Source organism: Aythya fuligula, chromosome 1 (genome assembly GCF_009819795.1).
Source record: "Aythya fuligula isolate bAytFul2 chromosome 1, bAytFul2.pri, whole genome shotgun sequence".
NCBI lineage: Eukaryota > Metazoa > Chordata > Aves > Anseriformes > Anatidae > Aythya > Aythya fuligula.
The window spans coordinates 71,947,175-71,973,405 of record NC_045559.1 but is presented as its reverse complement, the minus strand read 5'-3'; the positions used below and the strand labels follow the sequence as shown (position 1 = coordinate 71,973,405).

Sequence of the window (26,231 nt, the reverse complement as noted above, 5' to 3'; positions counted from 1 at the left end):
TTGCCAACCTTAGAATAATGATGACACAGACTAACCCAAATTTTGGCTTTCTTATGGTCATGAAGCCACGGCAGCTCACAGGTTGCAGCAACCTAATGTTCAGCTACCATATTTTTATTAACTTCTCAGCTCATGCTGAGGATATTTTTTTCAAAAACTATTGATAATATTATGTTTTAACCATTAAAAGCAGTGTCATGCTTGGAAGATCTTGCCAGTGCATTTGACTGCAAAGCAAATCTTTAATGTTTGTCAGAGCATGACTTTGTATCCTGAATCTCCCTACAAGGAGCTGAGGGTAGGTGATCCACACCTGAAGCCTGAATCTAGAAGAGTCATTCAGGAGGCAAGTGGGGAAAGTCTTCATCAAGCATTTGTAACCACAGCTTCACATGATCTTTTTGTTCAGTTCTGGTCATTGCTTAAGGCCTACAGTAATCGAACGCTCAACTAGTGGAGTGACAACAGATCAGTAGCATTGAAGAACTTAGGGAGAACCAAATACAAAAATCATAAAGTTAGAGTTCCAATCAGTTTACATTTAGTACAGAATTAAGACATAGCTACCCGTTAGTGCTTATAAATTTTGATACTATTAAAAACATAAATAATTATTTTAATGCTCATTCAAAGAGTTCCAGTGTCACTGGCAGCTGATGTAATTTTGTGAACTTTATTTTTTCAAGCTGATAGTGGAGTACTTCCACCACAGATTTTGTCTCCCTACCAGCTGTAGTTTTCTCTCTACCTGCTTTCTTAGCAATTTATTTTTTTGTGGCAAGACTGCTTTGTTCTAGTCAATGAAGATTTCATTTCCTAAAAAATGTCTTTATTTGCACAGGGCTTTGTGCTTTTGTTGTCGTAAAATATGAGAATGTGTCTTTTTCTTTAAAATTTCATGGGAGCTGTAATGCAATCAGCTTCTCTGATATGTATAACTTAAAACACTTACTAGGAGAACTCTACAACACCCAGATTGTAGGTTGTTTGTTTTTTGTTTTTTGTTTTTTTAAAAGAGAGAGAGAAAAGGTTGTCATGTAGTTGTCAACATCACCTTAATCCTGTTGCCCTTGTTTCCAAAGCAGTCACAACAGCCTGCCAGCCAAAATGCACCATCTGTGAGGTGTAAGTAGTGGGGAGAGATTGGTCGTTGTGTTGGTTTATTTTTTTCCCAAAGAATATTAGATGTGCAAAATGATGCTGTCATCATTCGTTGTACTCCACTATCTTCACTTGTGGTGATTTGCTCTGTTCATTTGCGCATTATGCCATTATTTGCAGGTGAACACCTCTGTCCGCTCGCTACATGTGTTGCACTTCACAAAGCAGCACCAGTGGAATTTGCAATTACACTGCCACACCTTGGTGTACTGGTGTGTGTTGTAACCTCTTCCACAGCACATCATGTCACACCCATCTGCATTGGGAGAGGTTCGGTTACAGAGTCGTCCCTGGGTACCAACGCTCCCCGTGGAAGCATCTTCCTCACAGTAGTTGGGTGACTTTTCGATATACACTAAATCTGTTTCCATTGGTTTCTGGTAACTCTTGATCTGCTTAATCTTCAGGAAAGTTGGCTGTCTTAGTCTACTGGCTCGTACCACCTCCACTTGCACTGCAGCATTGTATTTCTCTTTCAAAATATATCCTATCTCTCTGAATTTAGGAAGTGTGGTCCAGCAGGTCTTGGTTGTGCAGGAACCTGAAACTCCATGACACTTGCACTCCAATTTCATTCTCTCTTCAAGCACCTATGTGTATAGACATTTACATATTGTTACTGAGGAAAATGACATTGCAAGCTTACCTAAAACTGTCTGTCTAGTTTATATTAATATTCATTAATGCTGGCTGAAAGTTTTTTAGATGCATGCCTATGAATCTTCTTGCCTCCCAGCAGAATGCTTGTAACACACTTTGTTTTACATGATGAGAAACACAGTGGTTTGTCATTTCATTACAAAATATTTTCATTCTATTTCCAAATATTGGAAAATATTTAATGAAATTTCAGAAGATGTCTTTAGAGACAAAACAAGACTACAATGACTTAAAAAAAATAAAATCATATCATCTTCATTTTGAAAGCAGAAGAAAATAGAAAAGTTTTCAAACAGTGTTTTAAGATTCAGAGTATTTAATCTTAATTGCTTTAAGTAATATTTAAAAAATATTTTAAAATTTTGAACAGCTTTAAAATTCACAGAACTATACTTTTTGGGTGCATGTTCACTGCATAATCAAAATTTTGCCTACACTGGCAGTGGTAATAGCAGCATTCCTATTAACTATTTAACCCACAGAGCACATCATCACCCTTAAAAGCAGCACTTCTTGCACCTAGCCCCATATCATGCAAATGTTCATACATAAGTATATTTTTCACCCTGGGGCAATTGTTGTGCAATATTAGAGAAAATAAAAACCAACAAAGGGCTCCGCTGAGCTGTGAGCTAAAGAGAAATGGGTTTATTTATTATTGCTATGGCTGTGTAATACCTAAGTATGCCTCCCTCCCATCATGGATGTGCATTCAGGGATCAGTGATGGTCTTGCCACCAGCCTCTGGAAGAGGCTAACCCAGAATCAGGTGGTCCCTAAGACGAATTCCAACGCTAGAGGACATTCATGCTCATGCTCCACTCCTCATCTTTAGCCTCATCTGTGGTTCAGCCGCACCACAGCTGGCTCATCCCTCTTTCCCTGGGCACTGACACAGCCCTGGGCAAGGCAGGGAGATGCCCTCCTGCCTCTTGTATATGTGGGGAGGGGAGACTGGCCTCAGGGAAGTGCCTCTCTGTTTTTCTGCCCTTGGGCTGCCACTTAAGCCTGGCCACAACTGCACCCACAGTCATCTTTAGCTTATGAAAATCAAGGCCTAAGAACAAAGCAAACTGATCTTTCTCTTTCACGATGGGATGCTAACAAAGAAATATGAGCTACTAGGCTTGTCTTGAAGCATTACTGATGCTGCGGACCATCTCCAATAGTGGTTTCATTGCATATCCCAGAACATGACTGAAGTGGGCAAAGGATAAAAGGGACGAAATCTGAGTACAATGGCATAATGAAGCAGAAGGGAAGTAAAAAATGCTTACTGCTTAAGAAACTGGCCTTAAAATAAAAGCTGTACAGATCTGGTTGTCCCTGCAAATAGAGGGCACGCTCCTGAGTTGTTCAAGTTTCAGTTAAATTGTACGTTTTTTTTTTTGTTTGTTTGTTTGTTTGTTTTTTCCCAAATTTCTGGGGTTTCAGTATTAAAGAGAATATTTGGTTTTTATTCGGACTTGCCAACATACAGTAGCAAGTACAAGACAGCTGAGCATCCAAGTCAAAAATACCTTAGACTTTCTGGAACCACAGGCTTTTCCCATGTCAGTGTCCAGTTTGCCTTTCAGTGCTCAGAGGAAGAAAAGGTGGCTTGCAGCAAGGGTTACTGGGTTAAGGAAGAAGCTCCTGCAGTTGCAATACTCTAAAAGTAAAACCAGCAAGGCTAGGATGAGCTGCTTTCTATGGACACTGGAACAGCCACTTCTATAATGAACTGTATCACCCACCTGTCTTCTCCATAGTAAAAAAAAAAAAAAAAAAAAAAAAAAGAGTGCCACCTTCTGCAATGGCAGCAACGTTACAGTAGCTCAGTAGCTGCAAGTAGAGGCATGCCTTATGAAATACTCTAGAGTCTGTCAGGATTCCTCTGACTCTACTTTGTGAGTAGAGTACTCTTCTACTCATCTGTAGAAGAATGTGATTTTTTTTTCAAAGACCTTCCTTCCTCACTCCCCTAAAAAAAAAATAAAAGAAACAATCCTGTTCCACAAATTTCTGTTGAAATAATCTATTGGTATTTAGATGTGCATTATGTATATATATACTTCTTTTTTCTTTAATTGCTTGTTTCACTGACATTGCTGAAATACATTATTTTAAACCAAGCTGTTTCTACAGCTCTCTCTTTTGACTGGTGGTCACCATACAGTTGCAGACACAAGCAATGCAGCAAAATTCATAACAGAAGCTGAATGGAGGTACCCTTCTATACAGCAACTTCACCAAGCACTACAGGATGTAAGGACTTCAAGATGTAAGGAAAGCATTAGCAATGGGACTGATCCACCATGCCTGATTTGTGTTCCTCTTCTCCCTAAGTAACAGTTCTTGGTGAAGGGCAGAGGTTTGTGGTTTAGCATACGTTTTACCAGGTTCTGTGAGCATGTGATGTCTGATTTTTAGTTTGGAAAGGCCAAATCAGTAACTGGCCCAGAGAGTGGGAGGAGGTGAAGCTTGTGAGGCTCCTGGTTATCTGTGGACTTAACACTTGGGACACTGCTTTGAGGAGCCTTGCTCTCTCTTGTTGACATGCTTACCTCCTACAACAGAGAGTGTTGTTGTTCTTGCAAAACAAGATATTACCCACTCAGGTATCATTGGTGATATCTTCGTATATGTATATTTATATTTATATGTGCATGTGTATATATCTTTATCTGTGTGTATTTGGTTGAGACACTGTTTTTTATATACAGCACTGCCCGACGCACTTTGTAGTACCATCTGCAGCAACTTTATCCTAAGTTTTGCTTTGTTTTTTTCTTTTTTGTCTTTCTGAAGGTGCAGTTCCATGAGTCATTTTGGTGTACAGGAATCAGATTCCATCATTGTATTTTTTCAGATATTCCTGACATCTACAATTGTGAAAGAACTTGAATATGCAAGCCACAAGAAGAAAAAAAAAAGTTTCAAAATGTATTAATTCATGATCCTGAAGCCAATCTTGCATTTTTGTTTTGTTTTGTTTTGTTTTGTTTTTTTGAGACTTCTCTCATGAATGTGGAATGCTTGGGGTTACAACACTGAGCACAGGCCCAATCATCAGGTAGTTAAATTCCTGAATGCTATAATTTGTGTGCCCACAGTCAGCTGTGGGTATAAAATTGTGCCCAAAAACTTGGAGGTCAGGGAATACAAGGCCCAAACTAAGCAGATTCAAAGTAAGATTTTTTTATATTTTTTCCCTTTTCTACACAGATGCTGCTGAGCATTCCTCTTTGTTAGCAAGCCAGCACAGTCAGGCTTTTCCAGAGGTGTGGTTGTGAAGCCCCACAAGGCGCAGTGTGGAGATCCCGGAGCAGGCCCTGCTGCTTTGCAGCTTGCCATTTACATGGACAGCTGCACCTTTTCACTTGGTATCTCAAGGAGCTTCCCACTTGCAAGGTGCTACTGGGCCTGGCAAAAGTGGTAGTATTTGGCCCTCTCCATGCAGTACTGTGAACAAAGAATGACTAGCATTTTCTTCCCAAATGTCCCTCCAACTTATTTTTCCTCAGCAAAATTCCCATCAGAGCTTCGACCCTGAGCCTTAAAGGTACTTATTTACTCAAATCTGATACATTATGCCAAGGTAGGTGCCTGATTAAAGACTGAAAATCATTAGCTTGTATGACCCAGTCATTCAGCAGTTTCATTTGTCATATGTCAGCACCTCATATCTAATCTCAAATAGTTTACAGCAAGATCTACTTCCCAAAGCAAATTCCCATCGCTGGACCGTGCTGCCTCAGACTAATAGTAGGAACATTCTTTAGGTCCATTTTCCACATACAGGCCCACTCCCACCCCAGTAGGATCTTGCCAAGTAAAATTTTTTAACTGCTGCTACTTTGTTAAATGAATTGTGAAATATAACATTAGAGCTTTCTTATTCCACATATTTTTATACCTATATAAATCATATACTGAAAATACAATTTGAGGGTTTTGTGCTGCCAGTAAAGTAGAAAAACCTAGCAAAGACTGAAACAAAACAAAATGATATGCATGAAAAGAAACTCATTTTTTCAAGTTCCATATCTAGACCCAACTGCATAATATCAGATACAGTTTCTGTACATATTAAAAATCCTATCTGGATAAAATATGTAAAAACAATAGTAACATTTTGTGTGTGTTTGTTTTGGCTTGCCTTTTCTGGTTTGTGTTTTCCTTAGTGGAAATGCACATTTTTGGACCAGATGTTGAATGGAACAAAATCCATATTAGTTTTTGACTGCAGTATCAAAAAGAAATTGAAGACTTTAAAAGTTTTCCCCCATCAAATATGCAAGTGATCAGCTTTTGCCTTGGGTAATACCAGTACCCAAAGAGACATACTGTGGTCATGAGATGTCACCATCCCCTTGTATACTTGAGCGGCTGCAGCCATGAGAAGTTATGTCTGGGTACCAGCAAATCTTAGTCCCAGTGCAGTCTGGTGTCCAGCACTGATGGCAAAATGCGACCTCATAGACCCATCTGGGAAACAAAGTTGGGTTTGGGGTTGTTTCCTTTCCCTTTCCCTTTCCCTTTCCCTTTCCCTTTCCCTTTCCCTTTCCCTTTCCCTTTCCCTTTCCCTTTCCCTTTCCCTTTCCCTTTCCCTTTCCCTTTCCCTTTCCCTTTCCCTTTCCCTTTCCCTTCCCCCCCCTTTTTTTAAAAAAAAAAAAAAAGAAAAAAAAACTCTGACAGACAGGGGCTCTAATATTACTAGAATGTAATACTACTCCTCTAATAAAAATATCCTCAAAATATTCTTCATTAACAGCAATTCAGAGAGCTAAAAATAGAGCAGTTTATGTCATATTTCATCAGATTGTGTCCAGCTCTGTGAAGAGAAGGTGTACTGGAGCCAGCAAGAGAGCAATACTGGTGATTCAGTTGCGTATTTTACTTTGTGCTCCTGCTTAAGGTTACTCTATCAAGCATCAAACCAGTATTTCTACTCTAGGAGGGAAGGTGAGGAATTGACTTAACTGTGTTTACTCCCTCTTTTATTGCATCCCTTTTTTTTTTTATTGTTTAGTTTGATGGGAGTAGGGACCCTCTGTTTGGCAGTGGATCAGTGTCCAGCTGCAACACAAGATGGCTTTTCCCTGGCACTGGCCACAGCTCAGCAGGACCTCCGTCTGTCCTTCACCTGTCTCCAATCCCACTGAATGAATTAAAGAATGGAAGAAGGTTGTTGCTTTCTTTACCCATGTTCTCCTCCTGGCTAGCAGGAATACAAGCCTGGGAATTTGAGACCTCCTGCCCATCAGATGAAAGTCCCTACTGTTATAAGGATGGGCTATAGAGACTTCTATAGAGACTATTATGAGGATGTGTTATAGACACATCTGGGCCTCTTCCTGCCCTTCTAGAAGAATAGAAAATAGCTTCTAAGTCTGGGCAGCAAACTGCTGCAACCAGTTAAAATTTCTGAAATGTATTATCACAGTGAAATGTTGAAAAAAGCAAAAATCTCCAGATGCACGCCTTAAAACATCCCCAAAACAAGTGCAAATATGTTATTTCACTATTTTTTTCTAATTGATGTGAAGCTTGCAGATAATTTTTTAAATATCATCGTAAATAGATGAAAATGCTTCATTGTCATTTTTACCATGTCAGACAATAGAGATGTCAGGTTTAGGGGGTGTGAAGTAATATTTTACTAGATGAATGATATGTACATCTTGTATACACACAGGTTGCATTGGCAAGTCCATTTCTAAAATAAATGTCCATTTCTAAAATAAAACTGTTTAACAAGTTCTAAAATATTTGGCTATTTCCCCCCTCTAATTTTAAAGCAAAATGTTCAAAATATAGGATAGTACCAGATGTAGCTTCTGGCAGTCAATGTTAAGGGTGTGTTTCTGGAAGAAAAAAATAGGCTAGTAAATCCAGCCCAACTGGAAGCGGGAGAACTATCCTCATGAGATTTTGAGCCAAAGCTTGCATACTCAGGACATATGGATAAGCATTAGTTATCCATATAACCCACCCAAGCTGTAACACCAAACTTTTTGAAGTTGGATTTATAACTGTCTGCAAATCAATTTAAGTGGGAAAGTGGAAAGTATGCCATCAAGCACAAATATCAAAAGCTTTTATTTCATGAATATTCTTACAATGGAATTGCAGTGAAATAGTGTGTCTCTTTTAGAGAAAAAAAATATTCAGCAAATAATGGGCTCAGGGCTGTAAAACCTGGAAAGTCACGTTCTTTAAATCACTGAAATGACTTAGGAAACAGAGTCACATTTTGAAGAGTATTTTAGGCTTATAGAAGAAGAAAATTCGTTGGCTTTCAAATTTGAAACTGGGATTCAGGCTCCGTTGCAACTTCAGAGCATGTCATCCAGAGTTTGAGGATTATTTCTAAACTTTATGTCCTGCTAGGTAACTGTGAAGGCAGTTTGCAATATATTAAGGCATATGGAGCATCTTGCAAAAATGAGCTTATTAATTTAAATATTTCAGGTGGGGTGAACTGAGCTAACACTTTCTTACATATTTTATGCACAAACAACACATATAGATTTAAATATAAATATATACAATGATGTGCCCACACACACTCTCTACATATTTATATATGTGTATATATATATATGTATATACATAATGGTGACCAACAAATCACCTCATTTGCTGTTCTACTGCCAAAGCATGTCAGCAGAAAATCTGTCCCAGTACCACAGTTCTGTGGCACCAGGAACTGTGAGAACTAGTCATGGCTTAGATGGAAATATTGTCGCATGTAAATGAATAATCTCTTTTAAAGAGGGTCTGATTATTATTTTTTTTTGTCCCCACTCTCTTCTTGTTTCAAATGTAAAATAAGACGTCATCTTCCAGGCATTCCAGAAAAACAACAGGCAAAACCCATTGACATTGCAAAGGAATACATATTGGGATGGTACCAGGCTGAGTTTCTGGCAGTCAGTATTATGGGTGTGTCCATGGAAGGGAAAGAAATAGGCCAGATTTTTCTCCATGTAACCACAGACATTGTCTGTTATAAGAGCTTAATTGATTCATAAACTGTTAGAAATATTTCTTGTCTTCTATTTGGTAAAAACTGTGATCTGCTACCAATTTGTCAGCTTGTTCTTTTAGCTCTCTCCTCCCCCACCCCTCCCTTAAAAACAAACAAATAAACACATTTTTATCATTGATATTCACCATGAGTGCTAGTCATTGTTTTGAACCTTTCAACAAAAAGTTAAGATTAATGGCATGCGTTCCCAGATGTTACTCTTTCTAAGTTCATTTATCTCAGAGTAAAGACACTTGTTTCTAAAAATACATGGTAGAAAGCTGTCTAATAAAACAGCATCAAAGCTTACTTGGTTTGTTGCTATTTAATTTTTCATTACTCTATCAAAGTTTTGCCCACAGATCTCTCTGTAATCATTCAGATTTACAACAAACCATTCTTTTCCCTTTTCACAGTAATGTTTGCATTAGGCTTATGCTAGGCTTCCTTTGGGGGGTTGTTTTCATTTACCACACTTGTACTTTCCATTCTGAATCACAGCAGACCTTTAAATAATGATGGTGAAGTTAGCTGCTTTGTTCTTTTACACTGTGTGGCACTATTTTTCTGCAAAGCAAAAATCTTCCATCAGTAGCATCTCATGTCATCAGGAATCTCTAAGCATTTATTTCTTCCAAATGATGCCAATGGCAAGTTTATGATTTTGTCACTGGTGCTATTTATTGCAAACGTATTAGAAACTTCACAAGCTTGCCATTAGATGAAACAATTTTCAGAAATGCAATGCAGAGAAATCAGGAGATGCAATTAGTGGAGCAATTAGGAGATTCATTCTTTCCACAGTTATCAAAAATTCCCTGAAAAGCCTAAATATCTGCATTTTCAAGGCAGTACTGTTTCTGAGTGTTGTGCTGAGCATCTCAGCTGCAAAGTCACATTAACGAGTCCCCCAGAACTATTTTCCCCCCTCATCTTCTTGCAAAGTTCATGCAGTTATTTATGCAGCATGCTATCTTTTCCTCAAAGAAAAATTCCTCGGTACTCTATTTTTAACAAAAGCAAAATGCCAGCAGGCCAGCTTTAGCGAACATCCCTATGAGAGCAAAACATTACTGTCACTGCTATAGCTACAAATGTCTCTGACCACCAGGCATGTCTGAGGGAAGATATGACAACTCTGGGACAAGTGCTGGGAAAGACTGGAAATAGGCAAAAATCCTGCCTCAGTGCATGAAAAATCCCATGCAGGCATATAAGGGGCATTCAAATAATTGCTCTGTGGGCAAAACTGCTGATTAGCCTCATGAATAATGCTTCTAGAAATGATTTTCTGGGCACTTAGTAGAGGTCTACTGAGGTCAAGGGCCTTCCACTGATTTTTGAGCAACCTGGGAATAACTGTATGTGAGGTTGGGATCTCTGCAACATTTTTTTGCTGACTTTTCTGTACTGGGAGGCTCTGGAATTTAAAAACAATACTAAAATGAAGATAGCAAATTTATTGCCTAAATATTGTTAGTCTTATGCAACTCAAAAAGCCAATACAATATGAACTGACTAAGAACTGTGAGACTTAAGAGCCTTAATGTTAAAGATGTAAACATGTTTTTTAAAATAATGAAAGTTCCACGAAATATAAAACTTTGGCAAATGGACTGATGTTCATATATACAATATGTTGTTTGTTTGTTTGTTTTTTCTTCTACCAGTTTTGATAAGATTGAATTGTAACTAAGAAATATTTCCATGGCTGATGGAATCTCTGTAGGAAAATACAAAAGCATACATTTCCTCTACTTTCTCAGCATTCCCACCCTGAACTTGAAAAGATTATTTGACAATGTCTGAAGCAACAAAGGAGTAACAAAATCTGAGTTTACTTTGGTCTCCTTCTTACCTTTTATTCGTATTCAGAACAAAGGAAAATATCCTTACTTTGATCCTTTAGTAATCTTGGACAGGAATACAAAGCTTGATTCCAGAATGTTTACAAATTTTAAGACAAGCTGCATTCAGATCAGCAGAATGGTACTGACAGAACAAGCAAAGAGGTATGAACTTTTCCCAGTCTTTGGAGGAGATTTTGGAAGGGGAAAGAAGAAAGATGGAGATCCAGTATGGTACTTCAGCAAGTGTCCAGCCATAAATGCAATATTTCTGACTTGACTTTGAATAAGGAACACATGGAGCATGTCAGAATAACATCCACATGTAAACAAAATTTCCTGTTTTGGGATTTTGTTTCTGGCTCACAATCCAATCTAAGGTTACCCAGAATATCCAAAACTGCCACATTGCTAGGAAATGTAGCAACAATTTCAAGCTTGTCTGGATTCTCAGAAGGGACTTCTGATTTCAGGCTGAAATTGCACAAAACTCTGTGGCTGCTTTCTTAAAGGTCCAGCTCAGAAAACAAAGAAAACCTATCCTGGTTTCCAGAGTTTTGTTCTAGCCCTGAATTTCAGTCAGTCCTCAAGTTCAGAATGTCTAATTTGTACAAATAGCAGATGATCTCAGATGTACCAAAATCACTAAGTATTATATACTGTAAAACTTTGCATATTCATTTCATGGGAATGTATGTCATAACACCAACATTATTTCTAAGCATGGACCCCAAACCATCTTTTATATGAGCACATTCCTCAGGATTTTATAGATTGTACTTTAAAACAAAAGCAAAAAGCTGCATCAAATTCTTTCAGGCAGCCTTAGCTGTTCAAAACTATATGATGCATTAAAGATTACAATGAAAATATATAGCTATAAATGACTACTGAAAAATATCACCAACAACAAAATGGGTTAATTCCAAAACACCATTTACGAAGAAAGTGTATTTTGGGGGGAGGGGGGGGGGGGAGAGGGAAGGGAAGAATGTGGTCATTATTTGCAAGCCTTTTTATTCCTATCTCAAAAAACACAAAAAGTGAGCCTTATCATTTGTTTTTGCAAGAACATTTGCAGAAGACAAAGTTTTTAGAGAAGCTGAAAGAAATGCAATTGCATGAATGCTGCTACCAGTAATATTTGTAAAAGCACACACTTCTTTGATTTGCTAATGTCCTCCTGCTTATGAAATTCTGATGAACAGTAAAAATGCAATTTGCTTAATAAGAATCAGCAATGTGGTCTAGGGGTTACTGGACTATATTTAGAACTGGGGGACCTGGAATCAGTGCCTAGCTCAGATGCTGAGCTGCCTTCTGCGCCTGTGCAAGGGACATCACTGTTCTCAATCTATGCATCCACTTTTGCTCTTTTGTCACATTTTCACATGTAGGCTGTAACATGTCCAAAACAGGACATACATCTGCATCTTTTTTGGGGTGGCACAGTGCCCACCACGGAGGGTTGACAGTTTAAGCAGGGACCATAGTGCAGATAATAGTAACAAATGCTCTGTTACATGTTTAACGTGTGGCTTTCAGCTTCTTTTGCATCTAAATGCAATGCATGACACCAAAGTGAAACACCTTGGCTAAGAGAAACAGTCAAGCCTGGAGCCAGTCCTCCATGACACTGTATAGCAGTATGGGGTGCTCCTACCCACCTTGGCAGAACAAGTTTTTGGGAAAAGATAGTGCTACTGTTAAGGATGCTTTCTGTCAGACTCTGGAGACCTCTGCATCAAGCATCAATTGAGTATCAACTCTGTCTCTACGCTTACAATTATGCCCCAAGACTCATCTCTGTCATCACTTGGAATTTATGCAACACTTTCATCTCAGTGAACAATTGCCTACATGACACCTTCCATTTCAGTGAACAACTGACTGCTCTTCCCTGGAGATTTTGTTGCATGCTCTGAGCATTAAGAAGAATTCTCCAGAATACAGGCAGAAAGAAAAGTGCATTGCTTCTGCCACCACCAATCCAGACAGATGGATTGCTAGTACTTGGTGTAGAATAACAGCTTATGTTGGTTTGGAGAAGAAAATTTGAGTCCAACTTTGGGGGCTAGGTGGGAGGAGCAGAATATTGGTGTCACCTGCAATGAAATATATTCACACTGGAGGGTAAAAACAGCATTTTTTAACCTGGATGAAAACACCTTGAAAGATACAGTAAAATCTCTCTTGAGGTTGGTATGTGTTATGTACAAAAATTTATTTAACTTTTTGCAGGGCAATCTTTGAGATCTGTGAGGATTCTTATTCAACAGACATAAATCAGTGTAACTCCATGATGTTTATTGTTTTGATTGCAAGCAACTCAATCGTGGTTGTAGACAAGAAGCTGTTTCTTCTTCCAAAGTGGCACTTATCATGCAGCTGCCTGTAGCCTGCTAGTGAGGAACAGACAATTGTGCATTTGCTATGAAGTATGTATTTCATTAGAACTGCGGTCTAAGAAGTGTTTTGGTTTTGGATGGAATAAATAGCTGCAAGTGCTGTGGGAGTTCAGAAATGCAGAAACTCAGTCCTGTGCCATCGCAAGCCCTGTCATCTCTTGCTAGACTTTTGCAAAGGAGATGAAAGGCAAAGATTTAGCTTTATTCCAAACAGCTCTAGCAAAGTCCTCTCTGTTACTGGGGGAATTCAAAAGGTGGCTTAGGGAGCAGAAACATTGTGAAGAACAGCAATGGGGGCTGTAATAAACAGTCAACTATGAATAAAAAGAAACAGCAACAAACCATAAATATTAAACGCCATCAGGTAATGGTGTAGGTGCGAGATAACAGTACAGAGAGAGGTACTTTCTTGGGGAATGCCTCCTGTGACCAAGCCAGCCTCCCCCCTTCCTCCAGCGCATACACTTCCCCATCCATCCCTCTTGCTTGCTCAAATACCTTTCTTCCAGCCTCATTGTTGTGCAAGTTCATCAGCCTCCGTGCATTCTTTTTGATTTCTCGGGCATCAACAAACCTCCGGGAGAACTCAATGCCGTATCTGATATCCGCAGAGCAGCCTCCCCACTTCCAGCCCTCCTCCTGGTTGTAGTAGCCCTGTTTCTCTCGGTCACAGCCACAATTGCTGAGGTTGCCCTGGCTGCAGGCAGCTGTGACAGCGTGTGCAACCCCGGCAGCAGTAATGGCATAGGTGAACGCAGCTTCCCTGCTTCCTGTGGAGAGAAGCCAAAAGCTGATGGGTTTGCAGAAAGGTAGCGCTTGCTAAAGTACACACATTATGTACAGCAATGGTGTGAGGTAGGAATGTGAGGCAGGCATTACTTCTAGCATGTGCTTTGCATTCTGGCGGAATTACACATGTATTTTAAATGTTTGGTTCGTCTGGGTCTCATTGCCCCAGGGTCTCATAGCACCAGCTACATGACAGTCCTGTCTAACTCTCTTAACCAGAAGGGAATTCACCAATGAGTCTGGGCAGTGGTGAGGTGAGGCAATATGATTTGTTTTTATATTGCCTCGTCAGGTTTCCAAGCTGAACGGTATGTATTTCGGATGAATAATAGGTGAGTCACCAATGGCAATGCTCACTGGAAAACAGTTGTTTGCTCTAACAGTTGGAACTGCCTGGAAAAAGTGTACAGACAGCTTAAGAAATACCAGATCCTTTTGGGTTCACAAGAGGGTTGGGCACAAATGGGGGAGGTTATTATTGCACCTTTATGGACCAGTAGGGCCTATTAGTGATGCTGATGGTCAGCTATGGCAAGAGTTGCCCACAGGGACAAGAACTAGGTAGTTTTTTTTTCTTTCAAGGTGAAGTAGAGATGACCTCTTTCGCTGACTTTTCTCATGTGTGTGTTTTGCTGTGAACTTTTCCACTCCCACACTGACTCTGATTTCTGCTGTATCTTGTCTAGTGGGTCTACAGAGTGGTGGAAGTCCTAGGGAAGCATTGTTTCCTCTCTGGAACAAATGAGATGCTGCTGTGAAGGCAAAGCCTTGTTGGTTTTTTTATTATTATTATTATTATTATTACTGTTATTACTGTTGTTGTTATTGTTATTTATGCCACTACTCATTCCCCACTCCTTGTTATAGGTATTGATATTGAGTATGTAAGGGACAAATAAATGCCGTTTCTTCACTAGACATTGATAGGATGGGTTGCTTTTGGGATGCACATAAGCAAGGAGATACAGAGGCTGAGCAATTTAAAAGGATGTTACAACCTCTGCCTGCTCTCATGTGAGTCTACACTCTGTTACTGACTTAATGTAGGGGTAGAGTATGGCCCTTTTCATTTTGCTGTTCTTATTTACAACATTTCCTTACAAATTCCCCTCTCAGTGCTATCATTATTTTCCTCTGTGTGCTTATTTGGTGATAAACAGACAATCTTGTAATACTACTGCCAAAGAACAATTGCAAAGAATTTTGCTGAAAGTTTTGCAAAAAGTTGCTGAAATGCTTTAATGACCACACACAAAGCTTTAACTTGGTTAATGGATTTAGGAAGAAAAAAAAAATAAAAAGAACAGATCTTCCAGAGGAGAAAAACAAACAAACAAACAAAAAACCTTAGAATCTATTTTTAAATCTTTATTTTAGTATTCACAGATATCATAACTATTCTGGAATGACCTGTGTACAGTGTGGGTTTTTTTATATTTTATGTGTCTTATTTGCATATATAGCTTCCTGAAAAGTTACACCTCTGCAGGATACAAGAGAGATCCTACAAGAAGCAATCATAAACTCTTTTTTGGCACCATTTCATTTTTCTCCAAAGCAATAAAAAAAGTAACTTCAGGTAAGAGAAAAATAAAAGGGTCTGTTTTTATTCAGGTACCAGGAAGGTTAAACTGACTTCTAGAGTATTTGAGTATATCACCCACCAGAAGGCTCGACTCTGCTTTCAGACACACAAGTGTTTTGCTGAGGTGTACGATGTGTGTAGTCTGGTTCAGTGTTTCCCAAACCATGGTCCACAGAACATTGGTGGTCCATGAGGCCACAGTAAAGGGTTTGCAGCTAATCTGCAGAGCCATATTAAACACTGTTTTTAATAGTGTTTTCAATTAAAAGTTTGATGATAATGATGCCTGGTGGTCCACAAGAAATTCTGAGGGTTTATAACAATCCAAAAAAAGTTTTGGAACTTCTATTCCTAGTATGTTCTCTAAAATGCATATCAATATTCACTCCTCTCTCTTTCAGTCCCCAACTGAAGTCAAAACTGAGACGTCCTTTAAAACATAACCTGTTGACTTGCAGGATTTCCTTCTTCATCTCCTTTCAAAAAAAAAAAATAAATCTATTCTTAATTTGGATTCTTTATTCTTAAATTGAAAGACTAGAAATATGAGATACAACAGAAATGACATATAGAGATAAGTTTTGCTTCCTCTCCAGGATGACAGGAAGTAGAGTAAACACATGTAGAAAAACTTGTAACCAAGCAGAAAGATATTCCTGTCAGGGAATACCACAGCTGTGAGCTACAGTTCAGTAGATTTATCAGGAGATTAGCTAGAGAGAGGTTGCTGATGTTTTATTTTTTCAATTCAATGTATTCCACATGTATCCAGAGTAGAAAGTGACACTTTGTAATGGCACTGTCTATGTCTTGCTCATGAGTTTTCACACATCACTTCCCTTAATCAGTTTTGTAAAACCAAAGAATATTCTGGCTTTGTATTCCTTTTTCTCCTCTTTGTTCCCATTATACCCCTGGTTACATTTGGGAATAGAGGAAAATATCATTCTCTCACCCACTTGACAGTTATACCAGTAAAGGAATTATCTCAAGTCATGGAGTAATTCTTAATGGAAATCACATTGACTCTCTGAAGATATTATTCTTCTGTTTCAATGCAACTCTAAAATAAGAAAGGATCAAAAATAATAAATGGCTTGAACATCAAATTGCTTTTGCAAGTTAAGATGTCCTGCCAATAATTTTTTTTTCTTTTAATTTTATTTAGTTAGTTAGTTAGTTTAGTTTTGTTTTTATCTAAAGAATGTTCTGAAGCTTTCTTTGACCTTCAGGGCAAGCATTACCTCAACAGTTCTCTAAAGTCCTAGGATAAAGAGAGTCTATCAAAAAATGCTGATGGAGGAGGGATAGGACCCTCTGTGCTTGAATAATAAGTCTGCTGTACACAAAGCTTTCCGTTAGCATGTCATCGTTTGGAGTCAGTCCTAAGCAAGTCCTTGTCAGGCAGCTAAAACAATTTAAGCAATGGAATGCTGTGATAACCGCAATGAAGAACAATAATCTCATTTTATGCATTTTTTTTTGAGATTTCAAAGTATTCTTATTCTTCAATGAAAGAAAGAGACAGATCTTTCCAAAAATTGTCATTAAAAGGAAAAACAAATATCAGAACATTTGGGATATGACTCAACCTGGAAGCTAGAATTTTTTGTTTGTTTTGTTTTGTTTTTCTGTGAATATCTTGGTCACCTAGTTATTTGGCAGTATAAGTGCACACTACCCGTGTCTCAGAACAAAAATTTTTTGTTTGACTTTTCAAAGTTTTCTTTTATGTAGACAAGAATAATTCTGTCAAGATTTGAATTTAGTGGAAAAGACACTATTTTAGCTTTTATTGCAGACCTTGGATCCCTACATTTCCTACATTAGAAATGCCTACTTTCATGTCAAAGAAGACAGTTCTGATTTAATTCCCCAAACATAGAATGGTACACAGAAATTGTCTGATCTAGTAACTCAATAGAAGATGGCAGTCAGTACTGACTGAAATGTAGCCTATTTTTTTTTTTTTTTTTTTGGTAAAGGTGCTGAGAGTCACTTCTTGCAATCTGCTAGGCCATGCGAGAAGTCTTGCCTGTGGTCTGCCAGTCTGAGTTGCTGCCATTTGCTTGAGTTCACTTGTGTTCTCACGGTGGGTTGTATTTTAAAAGTGGCCTACTACCCAGTAATGTAGATATTTTCTGCTCAGACAGTCAGATATTGGATCATTGCAATGAACAATTTCTGGCAGAAAGGGTGAGAGGAGTCTATCTGTTGTTGGAATATTGGAACAGCCTATACTTTAGCCCTAATTTAGATGTCATCTCTGACTAACTTTTAGACTGCTAACTGCACTAAACTTAGCATGCTGATGTGGAAATTATTACAAGTTCCATAATTGCTGTAGTTTACTGCATTCTAATATGCATATATTCAGCGGCATATTTTCAGCATGTAACCACAATCAGCTGAGAATCATGCATGCTAAATATATATTTTGATCATTTTTCTGTGAGTGCAGGGCTACAGATTTAACTTTTTCATAGTTAGTAGTAAGGCATCTATTTTTCAGAGTAACTAGATGAGAATATTACTATTCCGCACGTCATTCAGAAATGTATTTTCTCAGCAGTTAAATGAATAAGAGCATCATCAAATGTCAGCTAGTAGAACTCTAATTTAACTTGAAAGAGTAGACTATGGAATATACACTGTTTAGCCAGTATTTTGCTAAATCTTGGATTAACAATGATAGAAAAAATGTACACACTGCTATTAAACAAAACAAATTCCTTATATGCTTACAATCTGTAGACAGTGGATCTTGAATTATATGACACAATTCAATAAAGGTTGGTGGTAAGAAAAATGAACTATAGCAGAAGTTAGATTATTTTTGCCAAACTTGTTATTTTTGACAAGTCTTTTGCAAATGAAAGCTGAGGACACATTAAGTCATTTTTTATGGACAAAAGAGATACATCTAGATGAGTAAACTGAAACTTAGACAATAGCCCCCCAAGTAGGGCTGGCTGAAGTCTTTTGCAGAAAAGTTTAGTTCCTTTGTAATTTTGTATTTTATTCAACACACTCATTAGCAGTTCTCAAAGAAAACAGTACAGGCTCTTCTCCTTGGGTTCAATCCAAGGGTAATACAAGTCAGTGAGAGTTTTCTCACTGTCTGGAGCAGATCCTTTCTCTATTTGCATTTTCAGTTAACTAATTTTGTACTTCTTGGTTTATAATCTAAAAGCAGGGGTTGGAATAATTTCTCTAGCCTTCTAATTTACTATAATTTACTACCAATTTACAGTGAGGCATGTGAGAGAACACTGAAATCAGATTGTACAAGTAGAAGAAAAGCTATAAGAAAGTAGGGCTGGCAGGATCCTCAGGGGGGATTCTAGTCCGTCTCTTGACCTTAATCTGGCCAATAATGCAGGTGTCCTGCAAAATAGTTTTTTATATATCTTTTCTTAAAGTTCTTCATGGTGGAGATCCCACAGTCTATTCCATTGCTTCAGGATCCATGTTGTTATATATGTTTTACTAGTATTAACCTGAAACTGCCTTTTTGAATATAAGCCTACTAATTCTTACTGTACAGATATTAAGAACCTGATTGTTCCCTTCTTGTAGCAGTAGCCTTTAAACATTTAAAGGCTTCCACCCCCTTTCTAGATGTGGTCTGTCAGTCCTTCTAGAGCAGTTTCATTGGCTCTGACCATTCCTGTTCTCCCTGGGCTCTCTCAGCTAGCTGTCCTGTGCCTTGCAGATCCATGCCAGAGATGGAACAGGCTGCTCCAGCTAAGGCCTTGCTCATTTGGGGTTAGAGCAGAGGTAGCACTTCACACATCTTGCTTGCTACACTCCTGTTTACTCATGCCAGTATGGTGTTTTAGCAAGACATTTTTGACTCTTAATCAGTTTGTGGTCTTCTATTTTGCTGCTATCACAACAGATGTTTCCCATCTTGCATTTGTGAGGCTGATTATTACCACATACAGATCTTTGTCTTTCTGATTTACCTCCTTTTTCTTTCTCTTTTTTTTTTTTTGTTCCTTTTTCTTCCTTTTCAGTCAGTTTTTCCATGATCATTTTCAATTTTGACTGAAACTTCCTCCAATTTCATTGCAGTCCTCCCCAGCCTGACTTCATTTGTAAATTCAATGAGCTCAGTTTATGCCTTCAGTCAAATCAAGACTGTAAGATTAACCAGTACCAGAACCAGCACAGATCACAAAGTCAAGTTAGTTATTACCTCCCTCCATTTTGATAACTATCCTCCAAATAAATTTATTGAAAGTATATACCCATTTGGTTAGAGTTTCCTTAGTTTTCTCGTGAAAAAAACTATACAAGAATGTCATATAAAGCAATGCCAAAAGGTTAATTTAAATCCTAAATATATGGTATGAAATCGTTCTTCCCTGCCTCTGAGGCCTTTGGTGGCAAAATAAGGAAATCAGATTGATTTAACATGATTTGTTCTTGACGGACCTTTGTTGACTGTTACTGTTACTCATCTCCTTGTTTTCAGTTATGAGCTCAAATGGGTGTTTGTTCCCATTATTATTTTAATTTACTGAATTTAGGATGATTGGTCCTATAATTCTGCTGTTTCATTTAGACAAAGGCAATACATGTACATTTGTCTTTTCAATTTTTCTTAATGAGAGTTCTCCACAAGTTTTCAGCTCTAATGGCTGCCAGGACTAATGGCTCTAAAGCAGCTTCATTAAATGTTCTGATATGAGGGACAGCTAATTAGAATGCACACAACCTGGAGAGATACTTCCCCCAAGCTAACACTGAGATGATGTTCCTCTGTAGATTATGTGAGTTCTATAACCATCTGCTCACCACTCACTCTCTTAGTGAAGGCTGATGCAGTAAGTTCTTGACCTTCTTGACATTATCCTTGGTTTACACTCGCTATGGTAGTAGTGGACCAACTTTTTTATACATCTTCCACTCACTGACAAAGTACTGACTGAATCATTACTGTGTAGTGTATTGTCAAAACAAACAAACAAAACCACCACCACCAACAACAACAAAAAAGAGTCACCCATGTTCATGAGGTTCATCTTGCAACACCTGCACTCAGAAGTCCTCCTGAAAGAGGAACCTGTTGCAGACTGAATATCTGCTACTCTGGCAGGGCTTTCTGATCAAATCTGATGGAGTCTTTTGATGGTCATATTGGATAATGTTCTCTTTGTCCTGCCTAAAATCTTTATTTTCTACTACAATCTAATTAAAATTGTCTTTTTTTTTTTTTTTTTCTTTTTAATAATATTTCATCCATATAGGCCTGTTTAGCTAAACTAGAAGTAAAGCAGGAGTTGCAAATTATTTCAGCAGCTTCTTTGTAGACTGCTCATAATGTCTATTTTCAATTACACTTGGATGGGATAGAGAATGAATGATGCATATTCAAAGCTGAGATTGTGCAGTGCTGTGACATAATGTTTTGTTTACAGATTCTTCTGTTATTCAGTAATTTTCATCTCTAGAATCCCACTAAGTTTTTATGGGTGGAAGTGCCAGAATTTTGGCCATCAGTCTAAAATCACTCTGTTAACTGGATTGTTTTCTGTTGCTCATGTGGGTTTGTCAGATTTTCTTTTAGAATGGGCTGCACACGAGCCAGATTTATTTCACCCTTGCTTTTTGTAACTCCTTGCTCTCACTATTTATATAGTTTTGGAAGCATGTCTATTAAAATAGATATATATATATATTTAACACGCCTCCGCTTTTCATATTTTTTCAAACATGTCTCCAGTTTCAGTTATTTTCTAAAGGCTTGGTGGTATTTTCCACAGTGGTCTCTCTAATGAGGCTTCCAACATTTTACAAGATTTTTTTCTTAATTTGCCCCCTAAACATATTCAATTAGCTCCTGGCAACTATAAACAATAGTCAGTATTTCCGTTCTAAGTTGAGCGTTTTGTTTTGTATTCTGTTTTGTATTTGACTGTCTTTTGGTGGCATATCATTTGGAGTTTTCTGGGACAGCTGTGAATTCAGTAAGTTTGCTCTGATGTTCATGTTGGTGATGTTTAAAAGTACCTAGGGTAACAGGATTTTTTTTAAGCTCTCCCTTGTAAAGCTATACTTGTTGCAGCAAGTATTTCTTACTAACTCAGCTCTAAGAAGAAATCTGTATCTCGTTCTTAGAGAAAATGGGGAAATCAAGTTTGGATCCAAAAGCACTACTGCTTGTTTTTGTCAAGTTTTAATAAAAACATGGTGTTAAGCTGTCCTTTAAAGAATGTACAAGACCATTGCTTGAAAAATACATAGTGTACAAAGCATGAGGGGGTAGTTCCCACATACACTGTACCATTGAGAAAAGCCTGTGCAGTGTCACAGCCGTGTGTGTTTTCACAATACTACTGCAAAAGTAGTATGTGGGAAGCAATAGCTGGAGCGGAGGGATTGTCTCCTGCCTGTGTTCTGTTCTGGACCTACTGAAGTTTCATTTTGGGACTTAATGATTCCCTGCTGAATGTTTGGTGTTTTTCCTTTTCAGTGATGACTAGTGGTTTAACATATTATAATATGTAAAAGCTCAGCTGGAAGCATCTTGAAGCATACTGTTTTTTGGTTTTAAGTTGTTTGCACCCACTGTCATAAAGCATGGACTCCTGAAGACTGCTCATAGAAACTGGGTCCTAAACTGTGCTAATGTCCTTGAAGGAGATGGGACTGTGAGAAACCAGGCGTTGCTATAAAAATTTAATCATGTCAGTCTATTCATGATAACAGTTCTTATGCATAGGGTTTGCCTATCCATTATGCTCCCTTTTTTTGAAGAACATTTCCCAGGGAGAAATAAAAATGGTAATTAAGAAAAAGGGAAGGGACACTGTAGCTATATGTGGACATATGTGTTGTGTTGGTTTTTTTTTGTTTGCTTTTGATCATGCTCTTGCACCACAATATGGCCTGTTAAAGGTTTCCGAGAGAAACCTTTGCTATGTTGCCTGCTTCAGTTTAAGAAATAGAAAACATGCTTTCAATAGTCATAAAAATGATCATTAATTTAATTTAATTACATTAAAAACAAAACAAAACATTAAAAAAAAACAAACAAACAAAAAAAAAAAAAAAACAGGAAAAAAATCCACTCTGAACCAGTCAGAGAAGTGGAGGACAGTACTACCACATTTTTAAAGGAGATTTATTTTGAAGTTAACTATGCTCCAATTTAGTAGTATACAACAGCTGAGTATGTTGCTACCACTCAGATTTTCATGTGTTTGGATTTAATAAACTTGAGCTCATAGTGAATGAAACAGTTTAGAAGGGATGTTCTACATGGCTGCCAATATAGGATCCTTATAACTTAAATTATTCTGTGGTTGTATTTGACTTTGCTATGGACCCAATTTCACAAATACTCTGTGATCCCCATTGCCATGCCTATAAATATTAAGAAATTATCACTTTGCAGAATCAGACCTTCTCAGTGGACTCTGTACTGGGTTAGTATTTGAATTAACTTGTTTGAATTGCTTCAGTGGCCTGACTTATAAATGTTGAAGAACATTTCTTCAAAAATAAGTCTGCACTATCTTTTGCATGAGGTCATCTCTTTCTGTATTATATTCTGTCACTTCAAACATAGATAACAAATCCCTGAGGGCAGTGGTCATGTCTGTATCGTCTTGTAAATCACTGTGCACACCTGTGCTTTGCTGTAGAAACATGTTAAATAATAATACCTCTTAAAGGGTTCGCTAAAGTATAAGTAGAAGTCAACACTAAGCTCCTATACCTGGGAATGCCAGAGTGTCTGTGGGTGTGTATCTGTGGGTGTGAGTATCTGTGTACATTACAGATGAAATTTTATCTCTCACTTCAGAATTTCTTGAGATGTTTTACTTAAATCATGGATGTTACCTCAATATATTGTGCAGAGTCTATTAGTGGGCAAGTACCACTTTGCCATAATTATTGAATTACAGATATACCATATGATGCCCAGCTGAAATTCATGTTAGATAAAATCTGTTTATGTGAGAGGTAGATTGTGACTTAAAATGGAATGTGACTTTCAACTGGAGAGGACAACAGATACTATATACCTCTGTTTCACAGGGACATGAGGATGTTCAGGCATTTATCCACATGGCAGAAGGACTTGCAAGAAAATGAGCTGTCCTCCTGTTGAGTTCTCTTTGTGGGGAGTCTATGGAGGAAGGCAGCTGTGGACTTCTCATCCAACACAAATTCAACCATTTGCAGGGAGGATGTCCATGCAAATGCATAGTGTGGCAGGAGACAACATGATTGCAGAAGTGTTCCCTTGGACTGAGGCTTCTCTGCTCTGCACCTCTACATATTGTTCCAGCATAGTATTGAACCAGTCCATCTCCTGCCAGAACCCTAAGGGGATTTGGACACAGCAATGCTTAGCATCACCATGCCTACCTGTGATGTAGAAGAAGTACACAGCAAAGCCTGCTCCTAACACCCTGTACTCACACCTCCTCACGTCATACCTGCAGAGAGTTAGACACATACCTTTCCTTTAATTTTCACTTGGAAAACAAACAAACAAACCAACAAACAAACAAAAACCACCATGAATTTCAGAGATCCTAAATGTTTTTATGTTCCATTTGGAGTTGATGATATTTCTTCACTACCAGTAAGAAGTGAGATACCTGCAACTTTAAGCTGGTGTTTTATAGGTGTCAAAATAGACCTTTATTTTTGCAGAGATGAGATACTGTTTTCAGATTAGATGACAGTGTTTACAAAATTAATGCCAGTGTATACAAAATTAATCGCATCTACAGGACAAAAGCTAGACACCTAAAGATAAATCTCTCACAGGATGTTGGCTCTAAAGCCTGTCTCTTAGATGTTCTGCCTCCTAGTATTTTCCATGTGTTAAGGATAGGAATTGAGCCTTATCAAGTATTGAGAGAGTTAGATGCCACGAAGCCAGACTTCCAGAAGTGATCAAGCTGGGTGGGGAACCCCCAAAACAGTGTGTAGAAAATTCAAAGAGTCTAAACTCATCCTGTCAGAGGTCTAAACTCATCCTGTCAGAGGTAAGCCACATTTCCCTGGACAGAAAGTTTTTCAATCTATGCTGGCAGTGGGCATCTAAGTGTAATTTCTGAGGGTATATGGTGATTTTGGTAAAGGGGATCCCATACTTATAATATCCTACTTTCAGCCCATTATCTTGTTTTGTATTCTATCTGGGGAAAGAAAGATTTAATTAGATTAAAAGCTAGAAGATTACTTTACTAGTATCACTGATTAGGATACACAATATAAATTAAGCAATAAAACCACATATATAGTGTATATATATACTATTCTATATATAAACTAATATATAAATAACAATAAAACTGAACACAATATAAATTCTTCTAATGTATTTTTCTAGTTTTTGGAGTATCATTAAAATTCATTATATCAAGTATGGAATTAGAATGTTCTTATACGAAATAAAGTATTCATTCTACCTAGACATGACATTTATAAAGTAAGGTTTACAAAGAGTGTCAGTATCCTTTATTAAACTGAAGAGCGTAGACAGGGAATATACTTTGTCTTGCCAGGATCTAATAAGTAAGTATTTATATAAAGTATTTCTCAGATTTCCAGTATAAATTACAGATATATCATAAAATGGCATAGCCACCTGTAATGCTGTAGCTTTCAGTGCACTAGCAATGTAGGAGTACTGTCATATACCTCATAGGTATATGACATCTGCACACTTTTTGTGGTAATAGCAATGAAGGTGGAGTAAGTACTGCCCATCCTCAAAAAAGGTGATAGCCCCTCCTGGGGCTCCAAGAAGCATTTTAGACTGCTGGTCATGGATAAACTCTTCCTATATGCCTGGGATAGATAAATTGTTATGCTGTCATCTTGTCCAAACATCATAGACTCTGGTCTTCTAGATATTCTCCAAATAATGGTATTTTCAAGATACTCCTCAAAGAACTGGGTAGACATAGACAAAAGACCATTTCTTATGCTTGATAAAGAAAGAAAAATAATTCATATCAAATAATGTACTGGAATGTTGCTTTTTTTATATAAATGCACCCGCAGAAACATAACAGAGAGGCTCTTGTGTTTGCAGGGAAGTTCTGCCAGTTTTCTGGAAGGTAATTCTGCATGTTGATTGTTCTGTTGTTTACTTAAATTCCTGGCACAGTTTCTGATGCCTGACAGGACAACCTAGAGGACCAACTCAATATCTAAATTTCACAAGCAAAGCTCTACCATGAGCTCTATCACTGATGACTCAACAATCTTAGTCTTGCAGTCTTTATAGTGTTTCTCTGGTACATTCTTGGCAAGGCAAGGTTTCACAAGTGAGATGCAGTGAGTACTACTGCTTAGGATATTACCACTGTGCTGATATCACCCACGGTAGCAGAAGAACCATGCCTCATTGGATTTAGCTTACAGTCCATCCCAAACTAGCCCTTCCTGGGAGGCAGCAGAGGAGAGTCTGGGTTTGCAGATCATCAGAATAAGCCTGCCTTCTGCTCTGCTAATTCTGCTGTAGAGATCACATCTTCCAGGTGTAGGGCAGCAACCCCAGAAATTACTGCTGCTCCCTGCCAGAGCTCAGATTTTGTGGAAAGCAAATGAGAAAATTCTGATGAAAAGGGATGAACTGAGAGTTGCTTTCAAATTTACTTAAAGATCTTCCAATGCTTTTACAATGCTTGTATGGCTGAATTCACATTCTAGTTGATTTGGCTTGCCTGACAATCTTTCTGATGGGGAGAGCTAAGATTCAAGCGATGATGTCTGCCTTCCTTCCTAGA

The 26,231-nt window shown here is 38.0% G+C and overlaps 1 protein-coding gene across 2 annotated transcripts in view; it reads right to left on the bottom strand.

The window, feature by feature from the left end:
- Positions 1-432: 432 nt before the first annotated feature.
- WNT7B (Wnt family member 7B) overlaps positions 433-26,231 on the bottom strand; it is a 95,107-nt gene continuing 69,308 nt past the window's right edge. For both annotated transcript variants that reach the window (XM_032199895.1, XM_032199887.1), the window contains exons 3-4: positions 13,590-13,861; positions 433-1,751 (exon numbers count right to left, since the gene is read on the bottom strand). In XM_032199895.1, coding sequence (XP_032055786.1) covers positions 1,272-1,751; positions 13,590-13,861 — 752 coding nt within the window. In that variant the 3' untranslated portion in view covers positions 433-1,271. The remainder of the gene's footprint in view (positions 1,752-13,589; positions 13,862-26,231) is intronic.